General features: G+C 45.1%; 1 protein-coding gene across 8 annotated transcripts in view; it reads left to right on the forward strand.

Moving 5' to 3' along the window:
• LOC146641961 (nck-associated protein 5-like) overlaps positions 1–14,724 on the forward strand; it is a 188,676-nt gene that overhangs the window by 87,935 nt on the left and 86,017 nt on the right. For 5 of the 8 annotated variants that reach the window (XM_085397959.1, XM_085397949.1, XM_085397951.1 and 2 more), the window contains one exon: positions 9,843–9,963. In XM_085397959.1, the coding sequence (XP_085254085.1) occupies positions 9,843–9,963 (121 nt within the window). The remainder of the gene's footprint in view (positions 1–9,842; positions 9,964–14,724) is intronic. The other 3 variants (XM_085397950.1, XM_085397955.1, XM_085397954.1) reach the window with 1 other exon arrangement.

Genomic DNA, 14,724 nt, shown 5'->3' on the forward strand with positions numbered 1-14,724 from the left:
TCCCTTATTAAAGTCCCCGGTCGTGATAAACGCTGCCTCTGGGTGTGCGGTTTCCTCGCTGCTGATCGCGCTGTACAGTTCCCTGAGTGCACGGTCAGTGTCGGCTTGTGGGGGAATGTAAACAGCCGTAATAATCACTGCTGTAAATTCCCTCGGTAGCCAGAATGGCCGGCACTTAATCATCAGGTACTCCAGGTCCGGTGAGCAGAAGGATTTGACCGGGTGCACGTTCGCATAATCACACCAGCTGTTATTGATCATGAAACACACACCACCGCCTCTGCTTTTCCCAGTAAGATCCTGTGACCTGTCCGCGCGGTGCACAGAGAACCCCGGCAGTTGTATTGCGGAGTCCGGTACTTTGTCCGATAGCCAGGTTTCTGTGAGGCAGATCACGCAGCAGTCCCGCATCTCTCACTGGAATGAGATCCGTGCCCGAAGCTCGCACAGCTTGTTCTCCAGAGACTGCACATTAGCCAGTAATAAACTGGGTAACGGTGGTCTGTAAGTGCGCCGTCTCAGTCGAACCAGAACGCCAGATCTTCTCCCTCTGCGTCGGCGTTTGCGGCCTCCAGGGCCAGAGAACAAAGGCGTCTCAGGTGAGATGAATGGGGGGTCTGCAAACGGAGCGTCCGTGTTGCAAAACTTGAACTCCGGAAAGTTATAAGAAAGACCGTCTTTTATGTCCAGTAAGGTTTGTCGGTCGTACACAAGGAGACAAGTGCTGCTCGTGAAAAAATAAAGGAAAAGTAAAATTAAACACAGAAGAAAGCCGTTGCTTGGGGGAGCTCGCGACGAGGCTGCCATACTCGGCGCCATCTTGAGGGAAATGAGATGAAAACAGAAGGCATTTTCCACATATTTCTGCAACACCAACGATGATAGTGAATGGACTGGTACTTATGTAGCGTTTTTTTTTACTCTGTTTAAGCATTCAAAGTGCTTTCTAACTACAAGATTCGTTCATTCAAGCACACACTCATACAACCACTTTTTTCCTATGCCTAAACACTCGTATGGCCAGAGGGGCAAAATAGCGTGTGATAGCGGTGATATGTGTTGTTTAGTTTTGTTGGTGATTTACAAATGTTGCACTTGGTAGCGTCTCGCCTGTCCCCAAAGACCCAGTTGCCTTCTTTAGAAACAGCCAAACTCGGAAACTTATCTGCCAGTTCGGCAAACAGTCTGAACAGAGTAGTGGCAGGCATATCTGCTCTTTAGGAGTGCTTGCAGTTTTTCTTGACTCACCGTATCTGTAGTGGAATTTAGCATTTGAAAGAGTTCTGGCAATATGAGACATTAATCACTTTGACAATTTTGATTGATTGATTGAGATATATGAAAAGTTTTAGGCTTTTTGTAAAAGCTGTTTGTCCTGATGAATATCTAAACGCAGGTTTTATGTCCTTTATGTCCACTGAAATCAAAGCTGAAACCCTTCCTATTACTTTAGGTAGGAGTGTGGTCTGTTTAACATGACTTGACTCTACTGTTTTAAGGATGGAAGCTGAGGAGACACAGAAGAATTAATGAGATTTTGCTTGTCAAAGTGTCTCCAAAAGCCACATTTTAGACCACAACTCAAGAACTTATCCACTGAATGTGCCAATTTTTCTACATAGACACTTAATAGGATAAAAGAAGCAATGACTTTTTGAGGTTTTGAAGAATTCCCTGAAGTTCTTTTAAGTGGGAAAGGCAAAAAAATTTTCACACAGTCTAGTTCACAGAGATTGCCGCCATCAATCACACGCTCCAAGATTATGTCAATGCTTAGAGTCGGAGGGGAAAAAAAAGAAAACAAAGCTTCCCGGTGTATTCTGTCAGACTCCTTTGAAGTACCGAGGGCTAGATGTTATCTCGGAGGGAAAAGCATAAACAACTCGGAGCGCTCAACCTGTTATTGACTTTGGATTAATCTTGCTAATCGTGATCATCTCAACTCGCCTAACTACATTGCTCAGTGTAGCACACACGTGTCCAAACAAAGTCCAGTACGCAACTCCTAAATTAAAACTAAGTATGAGTCATGATGATGAAGTTATGTATGGGTGTTGAGATGACCCACATTCTTAGTGTTTGTCAAGCACACTGTTGTCCAGATTCACATCACAGGGAGGCATTTATCATACATACTTGGTCAGACTAACAGTGTTTCTGAGTGTCTAATGCAGATTATTGCTCCACAACATCAAACAAGGACTATGTTGCTGATTAGAAACGTGTCTTTTTGGAAAATAAAGACGTTATTAGGCCACATGGCAGCCTGAAAAGGCATGTGTTCTTTGTGTGCTCACAGCAGAACCTCATCACATTTCACCTCGTCAATAATTGATGGTCTTCGGTGGTGAGGTAAGGCTCATTGTGCCGGGTTGTCTGGCTGGCTGGCTGGCTGGCTGGCTGGGTGTGAGAGGTGCTGACATGTGGCTCATGTTTTTCCGCTGCCCTTCACTGCAGACGGGGGTCCGTGACGAGCGACAGGAGGTCAGGAACCAGCTGTGGCTGGGAAACGGGGGATCGCCGCGGGTCAGGCCACTCCTCGCCATCCACCACAGTGCTTCGTGGTGATTGATTGAACCTGCCTAATGCATTGGGACCAATTGAACGGTCACAGATGTGCAAGCCCCACCCCCTCAGACGCCCGTGCAGATGAAAGTGTTTACACCGACGCTGATTTTGATGCCATCTCGGCATTTGGGGTTCGACTGCAGAAAGGAATTCCTGCATTAAAGTCTTAAGGAAATGATGCTTTAATGATACGTTGCCTTTGTTGGTACAGGACTTTTTAATTACACATAATGAAGTGGGACTTTTTCAAGTTCATTTTCTCCATGACAATGTCAGGGAATCCATGCAGAACATGAGAAATTAGAGTTGTGCAAATGCATTTCACACCCCATCTCGAGTTTACTCTCTTGGCAGTTGTAACTCTGTTTTCCTGTCAGGCTGGCTTGGATGTTGTAACTTATCAAACACATCAGTAAGCCTATTGTCCCGCACTAGGGTTTGGGACTGGGTTGATTTTTTTGGGTGGATCGGTACAGAGAAGGTTACATAACACAGCTGTAGAAGGATTAAGGATGGGAATGACCGGTCCGGAGTCAGGATCCCTCTGAAGAGGGCGCCCTATGTGGGCCATGGGGATTGCGTGCGTATCAGGGCTCTTAACCCAGCGGGAGTGCAGACGCTAATACATAAATGCATGGCAGCTCTGCTCTCATCCAAACATTTATGCATCCCTCCTGGCCACTCTGTGTACAGTTGTGGCTGAGAACGATTGAAATGTTTAGCTCCCCCATAAGCCTCGATGACAATACTAGAGAGATGGTTTATATTTATGCATCTTTTATGCATCAGGATGCATGTGTTTATGTCAAAGTGAGTAACTTCTGCAGGGAAAAAGCTGAACCAGTATGTGGTGTTTAAGAGGACAGATTAAACGCACTTGATAGTGGTGTACAGTACCGCGAGGGAAAGAGGAAACCAAAATACAGGAGACAGCGCTTCTCCCTCTTTCATTATGTGCTTAGCAGCAAACAATGTACAGTGGATTAAACCACCTGTATGGAAGAGCCGTGATAACAGTGATGAAAACACGGGCTAAACGTCTGCCTCCCACAATGTAGTTCAAAGCGCAGGGCTCCACAACATGTCAGCTCAAGCTGTGATTGATCCTCTCTCGGCCCTGACAGGTCGTGTCTTTGCATGCATGCACGCCACCGCCGCTGCGACGCTAGAGAAAGAGCGGGTGCACACGGAGGGTTTACACAGCGTCTGAGCTCAGGAGACTGAGCAGAGGAAACAGGGTTGATCTGCTGTGAATGCGGCGGGGCGGGTGTTATGTTCGCTCTGCGCCGCGCTGTCTGTCTTATCTCAGAGACGGGGCGGCGTTTGACGCTGAAGGAAATGCATGTGAAAAGGAAAGACGTGATCTGTGAGGTGTGTGGGTGGATGGCAGGTAGTGCGAGTTAAGAATGTAACAAAGCAGGTGCACAAACGAGGCATGTAAGCCAAGATTTTCATCACAAACTAGATGTTAAATCACTGTTTAAGCTTTAAGTGGACTCTACTAGAGCTGCATTATATGATTTATAGTTCAAAATAAGCTTTATTTATCTTACACAAAGCCACTGTCTGAAACCAGCTCCTTCCTTTATGAAAACTTCATCCTGACTGGTCCCGCTTTACAAACAGAGATTAAACAGCAGGTGGGTGGGGCTTCTGTGATGACTGTGCTAGGGCTAACTGCTCATTTGAAGCCAAGAGTAGAAAAAAAAAACCTGTCTGAAACTGAGTTTGTTTGAAGCCTGCGCCTGTGACTCACAAACTACGCTCAATATTTGAACACTTGACCATGTTTAATACAAGCATTGTAACTGTATTAAATCCACTTTAAAGTACTGCTTTTTGACATGATCAGACTACATGACCACCTTACTCTCGTTGCATTTTGTGTACTGAAGAGAAGTGCACTTGCAACTGGGGCTATCAGATACCCAAATCAGGTGGTTTGGGTATCTCCACTGGTGCTTGGTGGGATTCCCTTGTTTAGTAAGTCATCACCACTATCAGGTGATTGCAATCAGCAGGAGAAACTGGAGGCCCACACCCCACACGGGTTTCAGCGGAGGTAGAACGTGTGCACACGGTCAGCTGTCAGCTTATGCTTTCATCACAAGATCAGGATGTAGAAGACAAACGCATCAAGTGTGAAATATATAAAGTTGGGGCTTCGAGTCCAAAGAGAATCATTCACTTTTCTGCCTCAATGAAAATGTTTTTAGCTCATTTAAAGGACGGCAGGAAGCAAAATATCCAGGGCTGAAAATCTAAGCAAACATGGAAGTGTGTAAAACTGCAGTTCGTCAAGTGGCCACTTGAGGCTCACTCTAAGGGTCCCATATTAAAATAAACCGGATTACAGCGTGCTAATCTTCTGCAGCTATATTGGGGGTACCTGCGAGCAGCATTAATGTGTTATTAGGGCTGCTCGCATTAAGCTAACCATTAGTGAGCTTGTCATGCTTTCTTCTAGGTCAAAAATTTCAAGATGGTGACAGCTGTAATGGTGTAGATCTAGAATCCAAAAGTCCACAAACAAAAGGGTGATGTCACTGTGGCCACATACATCTTTTATATACAGTCTATGGGCAATAAACACAAACAATCTGACAGGTTATAAACAAAACCCAGATTATCCTGATTTATGTGGAAAGCTCTGGCTTGTCTGTTCTATTCGTGTCTTCCCACTGTGACGGATTACATGCTTTCAGTATGGTTTTGATAATTTGGCTGCATCGCTGTCCAAACTGTTGGCTGATTGTTTGCCTGCTCAGGTTTCTAGCCCCTGTAAAACTTTGTTAATGTTATCATAACCACTCGAAACAACGTCCATAACTGGGAAAATAAGACCCGGCTTGTTATAAAATGGAATTACCCTTTAAAATGAGGCGTTTAGGGACCGCGTGCCTGCGTTTTGACCCGTTTGGACGACATTCATGAGAACATGTGGAGGGAAAAATGAAAACATCGTAATTAATGTGTTAACATGGCTCTTTGCATACCAAACTAGAGCCTTCTGCGAGAGATGGGCTTGAGATAAACTCCCTGACTCTAACAGCCGTCAGGTTGGACTCTGTCTGACTATTTCGGGGCCAGTTTACACAGCTGGTAAAAGTTTACGACGTGATGGATCTCGCATCCATTGTGGTTGAAATGCACATGACAAATTTAGAGTGGAATATGTCAGCCTAAACACAGGCATAAAAACACACACAGAGTACATTACAGATTGCATTCATGTGCGCTTGAATGCAGTTCAGATATCATATAATTCCACACCAGCGCCAACTGGATGCAAGACGTCGCCAGTGAGCGTTTTTCACTGGAATACTGTTTTGACTACCGCTCGTGCCAATTACTATAATTACGTTTAACACAGAATGTCAAATTGTTCTATATTTGGCGGCGATTTTTGCCGCCGGGCGCAGTTGGCTCATGCTCCGTTGCTCCTGGAACATGCCTGTACATAAGTGGCCTGAAACTTAACCCTTTACAGCACTGTGACGCTCAGCCATAACACAGACTGGAGGAATGCCAGGCCGGTCCCGTTTAACAAAACAATATCTGCAGTGAGAACTTCCAGAGAGTTTTTTTTTTTTTTAAATGAAAGTGGTGTAATGGTGTACAGTGTGCTGTAATGGGAAGAGACACATTGTGTAATGTAAACACGAGTGTTTTAGTCAGGTGTGGGGCATGCGTTCACACGGAATTTATGAATGCAGTAACCAATGCAGTAAAAGTCCAGAATACACACCCAAACGCACACGCGCACACACCCCTGCTTGCTTCACAGCATCGGCACTCTGCTTGACTTCCTCCTGAATTCGTCACCGCCACAGTGCGTGTTTCACAATCGGCTCGTTTAGCTCACCTTTGTCTTATTCAGTGTTTTCCCATTAGAGGAATCACTGCAGTGGGAATGCCATCCAGGAGCAGAAACGTAGCCCACCTTGTATTTTGCCTGTTCAGTTCAGACGGTTGATTCATCCATCTCTGTCAGCTGTCTCTTAATCACCGGGGGGTTTTCCCTCCGACAGGTAAGCCGCTCAGAAACAACGGCGTCTTGTCAAAGACTGCGAGGCGGTGAGGAGTTGTTACTCATGAGCTATTTTTGGGGGGTTTGGATGTCTGCTATTGTTGAAGAAATGTGAAAAATGTGCAGGTGATTGGGATTACTCGGGCTGTCTGGTGTATCAGCTTCTTTATTGGGTCCCACAGCCCCACATTAGGTGTGCTGTGAAGACAAAACAGTCGGGAACAAGACTTTGACAGGAACTTTCCTCCTGAGCTGCACACCTAAGGTTTTGTAAGATGATGCAATTCATTTATTAGGTTTGGTTTTTTTGACTCGTTACTGTCTTTTTTAAGTAAGTTAATTATTTTCAAGTATTTTTTAAAGCAACTATCATATCAGCACTGTAACAAAAAATAATTTCCCCCAGGGATCAATAAAGTATTCTGATTCTGATTCTGATTGATTCTGATATTTACCTCCTAGCAGACCTGGCTTTCAAGCCGGTCTGCAGAAACATTAATAAGTGGGTGATAACACATCATGCGCCTCTAGTAATGCATGTAGAGTACTATATTTACAACAATAATGACTTGAACAGATTCACTCAGAGGCTACGCTGCCAAAGGAGGCTTTTTGATCCCCTTACACATTTGTTGTTTTCCCAGAAATACGGATAGAAACACTTGTATACTGACAAGCCTTCAGCAAACACATTCACAGTCTGGCTTGTCCTGGAGCACCGCTTCAGTTGTTGTGGATGCCTCAGGAGGGGCTTTAAAACAGGGTTTTTTATTATCCGTGCTAGTGTGCCAAGATTTATCCCATTAAAGTCTGGAATGCCCTCACGTGGGAAATGGATTGGATGTGCACAGTCAATTTCTTTGTTCAGCTCTGTGCGTATTTGTGTGGAAGAGTTTGTTATGAGTGTGTGTGTGTCTGCCTGTAAGGCTGTAGGGTCTGGCACGAGGATGCCCAGCTTTTTTTTCTTTTCTTTTTTTTGTTTCCTCTGAGCTATTTTTGTCTGGATAGAACCGCGAACTCTGTTTTGCGTAGTTAGCCGACGACCTCGCCTCTTCCATGTGTGTGTCTGCTGGTTTGCTTGCAGGCGTGTGTGGGTTCTGCCGAAGTTGGAGATAGATGGAGGGCAGAAGTGTTGGTTTCTTGTATAGTGAGCTGATATTGATCTTGGATATCTGATACCAACCACTTAGTAAACAAGAAATGATTAGCTAAGTCGAGGAATTTGATTTGCCCAGTAGAGAGCTTGAGTGTCCTCTGATGATGATAAATTTGATTTTGCAGCTGAGGGGAGGCTTCTCTTTCCATTTTCATCACAGCCTTTAGGCACGAATAGAGGGAGTGAGTCTTAGGTGTGAAGACAGTGGTTGATGTTTTTGTAAGATAAAAGTAAGATGAAAGATGGAAACAAAACAAGAATCGCTCTAAATAAAAGGATAACTAAGTGGTTTCAGGTTTGTGAGGTATGATATCCTATTGGAGGAATATCAGGATTGATTGTCTGGCAGCTGGACGTCTTTATGTTGAAGATGTTTCATCTCTCATCCAACAAAAGTCGACTCAAGGCGCTTTACATTGTAAGGTAAAGACTCCACAATAATACAGAGAAAACCCCAACTATGAATCCCCCTATAAACAACAACCTGGAGAGACTGGGGAGGAAAAACTCCTTTTTAACAGGAAGAAACCTCAGGCAAAACAAGACTTAGCCATCTGCCTTGACTGGTTGGGGATGAGGAGAGGGAGACAGGGCAAAAGACAAGTACCCATGCTGGGTGTCCCTTAGTGTATTAATAGCTAACTGTAGCAGAATGTACCGCGACCGTGGCTCAGGGGTTTGGGAATCGCATCTGTAACCGGAAGGTCGCCGGTTCGATCCCTGGGCTCTCTGTCCTAGTCGTTGTGTCCTTGGGCAAGACACTTTACCCTACTTGCCTACTGGTGTTGGCCAGAGGGGCCGATATGGCAGCCTCGCTTCTGTTAGTCTGCCCCAGGGCAGCTGTGGCTACAACTGTAGCTGCCTCCACCAGTGTGTGAATGAATAGTGGTATTGTAAAGCGCTTTGGGTGCCTTGAAAAGCGCTAATAAAATCCAATCTATTATTAACTTGGTGACATTTTCACTAAAAGTTTTGACGTGTAAAAAAAATCCAAGTGGTCCCGGGATTGATCCTTGAGGTACACCTTTGGTATGCTTGGAAAATTATTAGTGGTTGCCTGGTGACTGCATTGGATTTTTGTTTGGTTGCAGCCAGTTGCAACAACCAGCTGATCAGAGGTTGAGCCTGTAATAGCCTCAACGTCTGGGTGACCAGCTTTGATCTCAAGGTGATTTCACAGGTCGTCTGGTGTGAGGCAACCAGCCTCAAACTACTTTGGTCTGACTCAAATTGATTGCTGTTGCATTGCAATCAACCTGAGTCACTCTGTGATGCGTCTCCTTGCAATATTAACAAATGCAAGAATTTCAAAGGCAATGAGATTGCAAGTCCGTTCCACATAGTCAAAATAATGTAAGCTGTGCCACTGTTTTCTTTCACTGCCTTTTTTAAAGCGACTGTTGTATTAAAAGCTAGAAGCTAAATGCTAATTTATGCATTTAATTTATGCGTTTCATTTGGACAAATGTTTTGTCACTCATCCAAGTAACCTTTTCAGTCTAAAGACTTTCAAAATCAACTTCATGTGATTTACTTACCTGGATGATTATTGAGGTATGCGTTGAGCATGCATTAAGGTATTTAGCACCTAAACCTAACCAGTGAAAGAAGTGAGGATAAAAAGAGAGGGAAAAATTTAATTAATGTTCAAGGTCCAAAGAAAACGGAACGAATGGGATCCTGGTTGGAAACCCAACATCCTCCTCTTCCCTATCTTCTGTTGTGATCTTTTGAGGACTCTTTCCAGCTGTCTGGAAACCACGAATGTAGTGCTGGCACCAAGGCCAAAGAGCTACCTTGTGGATAATGGAGACATGCAGGTGGCCTCTCATAAAATTGCATTATCAAAAACTCTGGGACAAGAATGGTTTGCATTTTCTAAGACATACTAGAGTCCCACATGCATAGCACTTACATGATCAGTGGACTAGTAGAGAATGAATATGTTTTTGGGTACTTCTTGATTTGCCACTTTGTTAGCACTCAGACCTGGCACACTGAGCTGCTGATTGACCACACACTGACTCATTCTTATTTTCCTTCCCCCCTCTCTCTCTCTCCCCTCCATCTCCTGTTTCTTTGGTTTAGGGAAAAGCTGGCTGTGGCTCGCCTGCAGAGGGAAGTCGCACGGAGCAAGAGCGAAGGAACAATGGTAAAGTACAGTGGAAGTGCTTGGCCCTATCATCTTCACGAAGCCAGAAAAGCCACAGTATGTTCACTCCACGTACATACCCACACAGAAACCGTCAGGCTCTGCCAAAACTGTTGTGTTGGCTGAGTGTCTCGACACCTCATCAGAAGCTCTTGAAGGCAGTAATCCTGTAGAAATGCATGTGTAGGCAATAATAGAAGCAAGTACAAAAATACTGTGTTATGTGACAGTTGCCTGTTTGTGGAAAAAGCAGTGCGTTGCATAAATTTGACCTTTTCTGCACAAACTACAGGTACTTGAATGCACTGCCAGGCTCTGTGACCGTAGAATGCTGCACACTGCATCGTGTCTCTGGTAGAAAGTGCTGATGTGCCGTTCTTTTATGAGTTCTGGAGGTGGTCATTAGCATACATATGCGCTCAAAGCAGCGTATATGTTTGTGTCTGCGTTTCCACAAGTGTGTCTGAATGCATTTATAGAGTGTGTGTTTGTAAGCGAGGTCAGGAAGCGAGAAGAACCGGGTGATGAAGCGGGGCTCAGCTGATTGCAGCCTCTGAGCAGACGCTTTAACCACAGGCCCAGCTGTTTCACTGCACCCCAGTGACGCCTCTGATTCTGTGTGGCAGCAGGCCTAAAGCTACAGCACACAAGGGCCGACACGCTCCGAGATCTCCTCACCGCTGCGTGTGATTATTGATCCCCAAAGGAGGAATGCTCTATTTTTTCTTCATACCTCTTCAGAGTTGTAGAGGTCAGAGCACAGGGTCAGATACTGAGCAGAGCTCCCTCCTTGGAGATGGGCAGGGGTTTGGCATGTTGCTCAAGGGCATTTTAGCACAGTAGATACTGAATTTATTGGCTGTACCAGATGTGTAGCTAAGTTTGTGCTTCGGCTCGTAAATATAGACACTAAAAGAGCACAGACAAAGACCGGCTTTACCTCTAGGACTTGTTGATGTCAGCAGATGTCAGAGGAAATCACGCCGGAGTCAGCCAGCGCTTACTTTCTGACCTCTGGTTGACTCCAAACTGTCGCCCCCAAGCATGGCCCAGTGTGTGAAACAAGAAGGTTCATTATTGATTTTGAAAAAGGTTCAGCATTGATGGGTTGACATACTGTTGATGAATGGAATATGAACCTGACCATCACTGTTCCTTATAGGCTAGTTGTTTAAGTTGTGTCCAGTGTGTTGTGAAATGAAAATGTATATGTAGATGAAACTGATTTGGTGTTAGACCTCAATATTAAGCTATTCAAAAAATTCATTCACTGTGTATGTGTTTGGGTTGTCAGTTTTGGGATTGAAATATTAAAGAAAACAAATGAAACTGAGACTTTTCAAAGTTGCTGGGAAAGAAGTTTTTCCTGCAAGTTTGCGTGATCATATTTTTGTGATGATATTTGGGTGACGTGGTCCAAAACAGCTGTCCTTTTTAAGATACATTTGGGCCAGATCTGACAGACTAAACAGCCCAAAATCAAGTTAGTGTTTGTTGAAGAACAAAAGGGCCATGGACACTTGGTGATTGGTGGTATTTCCCTTTAAAATCAAATTTTGTACAAACCCAAAAGATCTTTGTTTCAACCACAGAATGTCTGTAACAGGCTGAAGTAGCCACTTTGAAGTTTGTGGGTTACTGTGTTGAAGCCTCTTGTTTAGTTGTTTGGTCACTGATATCCTACGCTACAGTTACAGTAGGGAACAAAACAGTAACTGGAGATCTCAGTGTGGCCAAAATGAGTGAGACTGTGTAAGATCACCACTCATAGTCAGATGAGATCTTCAAAGTGATTTGAAGGCGATAAAAAAGTCAGTCTGCTCTCAGTTTGCAGTTGAATGGGGTCAAATTGACAATGAGATGCAATCTGTTTGTGATAATACAGTGACCGAGTGTGATAAATTATCAAAAATGATAAATCTGCTTACGTTCAGACCCGAGCCACAGATATGAAACAGAAATTCTTCCACAAACAGCCACGTAGCTGCTGCAAGAGGGTGATTTAACTGCAAAATGACATTGGTGCTCGATAACCTTGCTTTTATATAGGAATGTACCCAGAAAACAACCAGTTGTTTGAGTTACATTCTGAGTTCCTACAAACTTCTAATCCGATGGTCACATTGTCCTGTGGTTGATTCATTTTGTGCCATGAACACAGTTTTCTTGGAGACCCACATTCTGGTCCACCAAACCAAATGCCAGCCATAAGCAGGAGATGTGTTGATGCACGCTCTGTCATCAAGGCGAAGAAGTCCCAGAAAGCGGAATCTGTTCATCTGGATGTTGTGTTTTCAGTGGGAAAGCTCTGAAGCCTCCCAGGAATACCAGTGAGAAAGTCAAAGGGAGTCCATTTGGATGTTGCGTTGGACATCCCCACTGAAAACACATCATTCAGATGAACAGATTCAGCTTTCTGGGGCACAAGTAGGAGAGTTCATGTGGACCACACCAGCAGAGGTTGGTTGCAGTTGCCCCCCACTTTTTCCTTTCTTTTACCTGCGTGTGCTCACACCAAAGTGACAACACGTTTGCGTGTCAACACCTCCTCCTCTAACAGTAACCCAGCTTCCTCTGACCTCAGTGCAGCCCAACCAAAATATATCTTTCGCCATGCCGCGAGCCTCCCCAGAAGGCCCGGCTCTCCAACTGACACGACTGGATGACATGCTAATTATTACTTTAGAGGGCGACATGAGTTACTGTCTGCGCATGCACAGTGTTGAGAGAAGGATGAGTTATCTGTGCCAGACAGGAGGAGGGTGAGGGAGGGGGGTATGGAGGAAGAAAGGGAGGAGGGGGATATCACTAAGCTCCATTTGAAATTGGGATTATCCCCATTGGATTCCCCTTCCACTCTCTCTCTGGCATTCCTGGGAGGCTTCGGAGCTCAGGCGAGGTTCTTCAATAGGAGTGAAAAAAGAGGCTGCTGCGTAAAGGAGATAATTGTCAAAGTGCTGCCAGAGTGAAGTGGAAACTGCAAACCACCCCCAGCCTGCGTCCAGTCATAGACCCCCAAAACCCATCGCCTTCTTCCCCAACATCCCCCACATCTTCGCCTGCAAGGGGATGAACCGATAGAGTCAGATTAAAACAGCGCAGACTTTTGAAGTGGCACTACCCCGCCTCTGTATCTGATGCCTCTCTTTAGCAGCCTCTGATCGCTGCCTCGATCTGATCGCATAAGGCGATCAGAGATGCCGCGAGAGTGTGCGGCAGTGTTTTTGCAGCGCCATCACGACTGCATTGTGTAGGAAAAAGAAAGGGAAGGGTATCTTTATGATCGTGCAGGGCGCTAGGAAACATCGCCACAATCGTAAGCCTCGGGTTGCGCATGTGAAACAGCACTAACTGCACAGTTTACTGAGGAGTGTGTGCTTTAATTCGGCGTCCCGCCGCGAAGCACGCATACTGCTGGCAGCTTGAAGCTGCACAACTCTTGTTATGGATCGTTTGGGAGAATCACATGAAACCTTTTTAAATAATTTGCAGGGCAATCAGTAATTAGGCCTGCGCTGCATTTCACCACATATATGACCACACAAGATGCGTTTTGTTATTAGTGAAAATGATCCGCCTGTCTTACGCCTCTCACTGCTTCTTAAACTTCACATCAAGGCTCGGACGTGCTGCTTTTGGCCCACTCTGCTGAAACTCCTGCTAGAAAAACAGCAGGTTTCCCTTTAGGTGTTTGACAAAGCACAGGTCGGGGTTTATACTGCGAGAGTCTCGGCCTCTTTCCAGCAAGCTTGCTCCCGTTTGTTCGCGGCCTCGTCGCTGCTGTAGGTTTTCCCTGGAATTCTTCCCGATCCCAGAGGCGTGGTGCGGTGAGGTGCCGGGCAGGGCAGGGCAGAGCTGCTCTCTGTCTCCCACTTTTCTTTTGATGCCACTCCGAAGTGCAGTCTAAGTCCATCAGGGGCAGGATGCCGAGGTTTCCTGTCAGGGGCAGAGAACACAAGTCTGCGTGTAGGCTTGTAAAGGCAGCGCTGCCTGCTCTGTGGGCTGAGGGGGCGGAGGGGGGCTGGGCTCGCCATTAAAAAGGCATTTAAAGCTGTTAGGTGAGATTATGACCGCTGGAAACGGCTGTCTAAACAACATGTGAAAATAAATGATCTGGCTTTGAGAACAACTAGCTTTATTTTTCTTTGGGTTTTGTGGATGCTCTGTGATATCCGAGCCTCGCCTCGTGCATACCCACACATTGCCGTTTCCATGGGCGCTCGGGCTGATTGCGGCGTTTGATTCTTTCACGGTTGAGCGAAGCATACATGCAAGTGATAAAAGGGAATTGTTTTTTTTATTTGCCTCAACTCCTCGGCTTAATTGAGCAACTTGCTCATTTAAAAATCTGATTTCTCCGGAGCATTTCATGTAGAAAATGAAGTTAAGATAAAGGAGGAGGACGATGGGGGAGGCGCTGCGTCTGTGAATATAAAGTGAGAGCACAGCATGGTTAAATAAGCCTCCAAGCCACGATAGGAATCAGCTATTTCTGTACATGAAAATGGATTTTGCGTGTGCTGCAATCTTCAAGAGTGTGTGACATAGTTTGTAACGCCACATCAAGTAACATTTGCGGTTCTCTGATGAGGGAATGCCCCTTTTTTAACAGGTCGTTTCACCCGAATCTATCTTGTTGCTACTTCAGCTTCAGGATTTCATTCAATAATTCAACATAGTCACTGAAGAAGCAGCCCTGGATAGCTCTGCAGTATGTCTGTGTTGGACTTTTACAAACATTTACACACTTTTATAGCTGGTATCAAGATTCTAAGCTAAAGCATGACTTGGGGTAGGCTTTAATGTAGACTGATAGAG

Source organism: Rhamphochromis longiceps, linkage group LG23 (genome assembly GCF_057381845.1).
Source record: "Rhamphochromis longiceps isolate RC_006_pf linkage group LG23, R_longiceps_female_GT1.1, whole genome shotgun sequence".
Taxonomy (NCBI): domain Eukaryota; kingdom Metazoa; phylum Chordata; class Actinopteri; order Cichliformes; family Cichlidae; genus Rhamphochromis; species Rhamphochromis longiceps.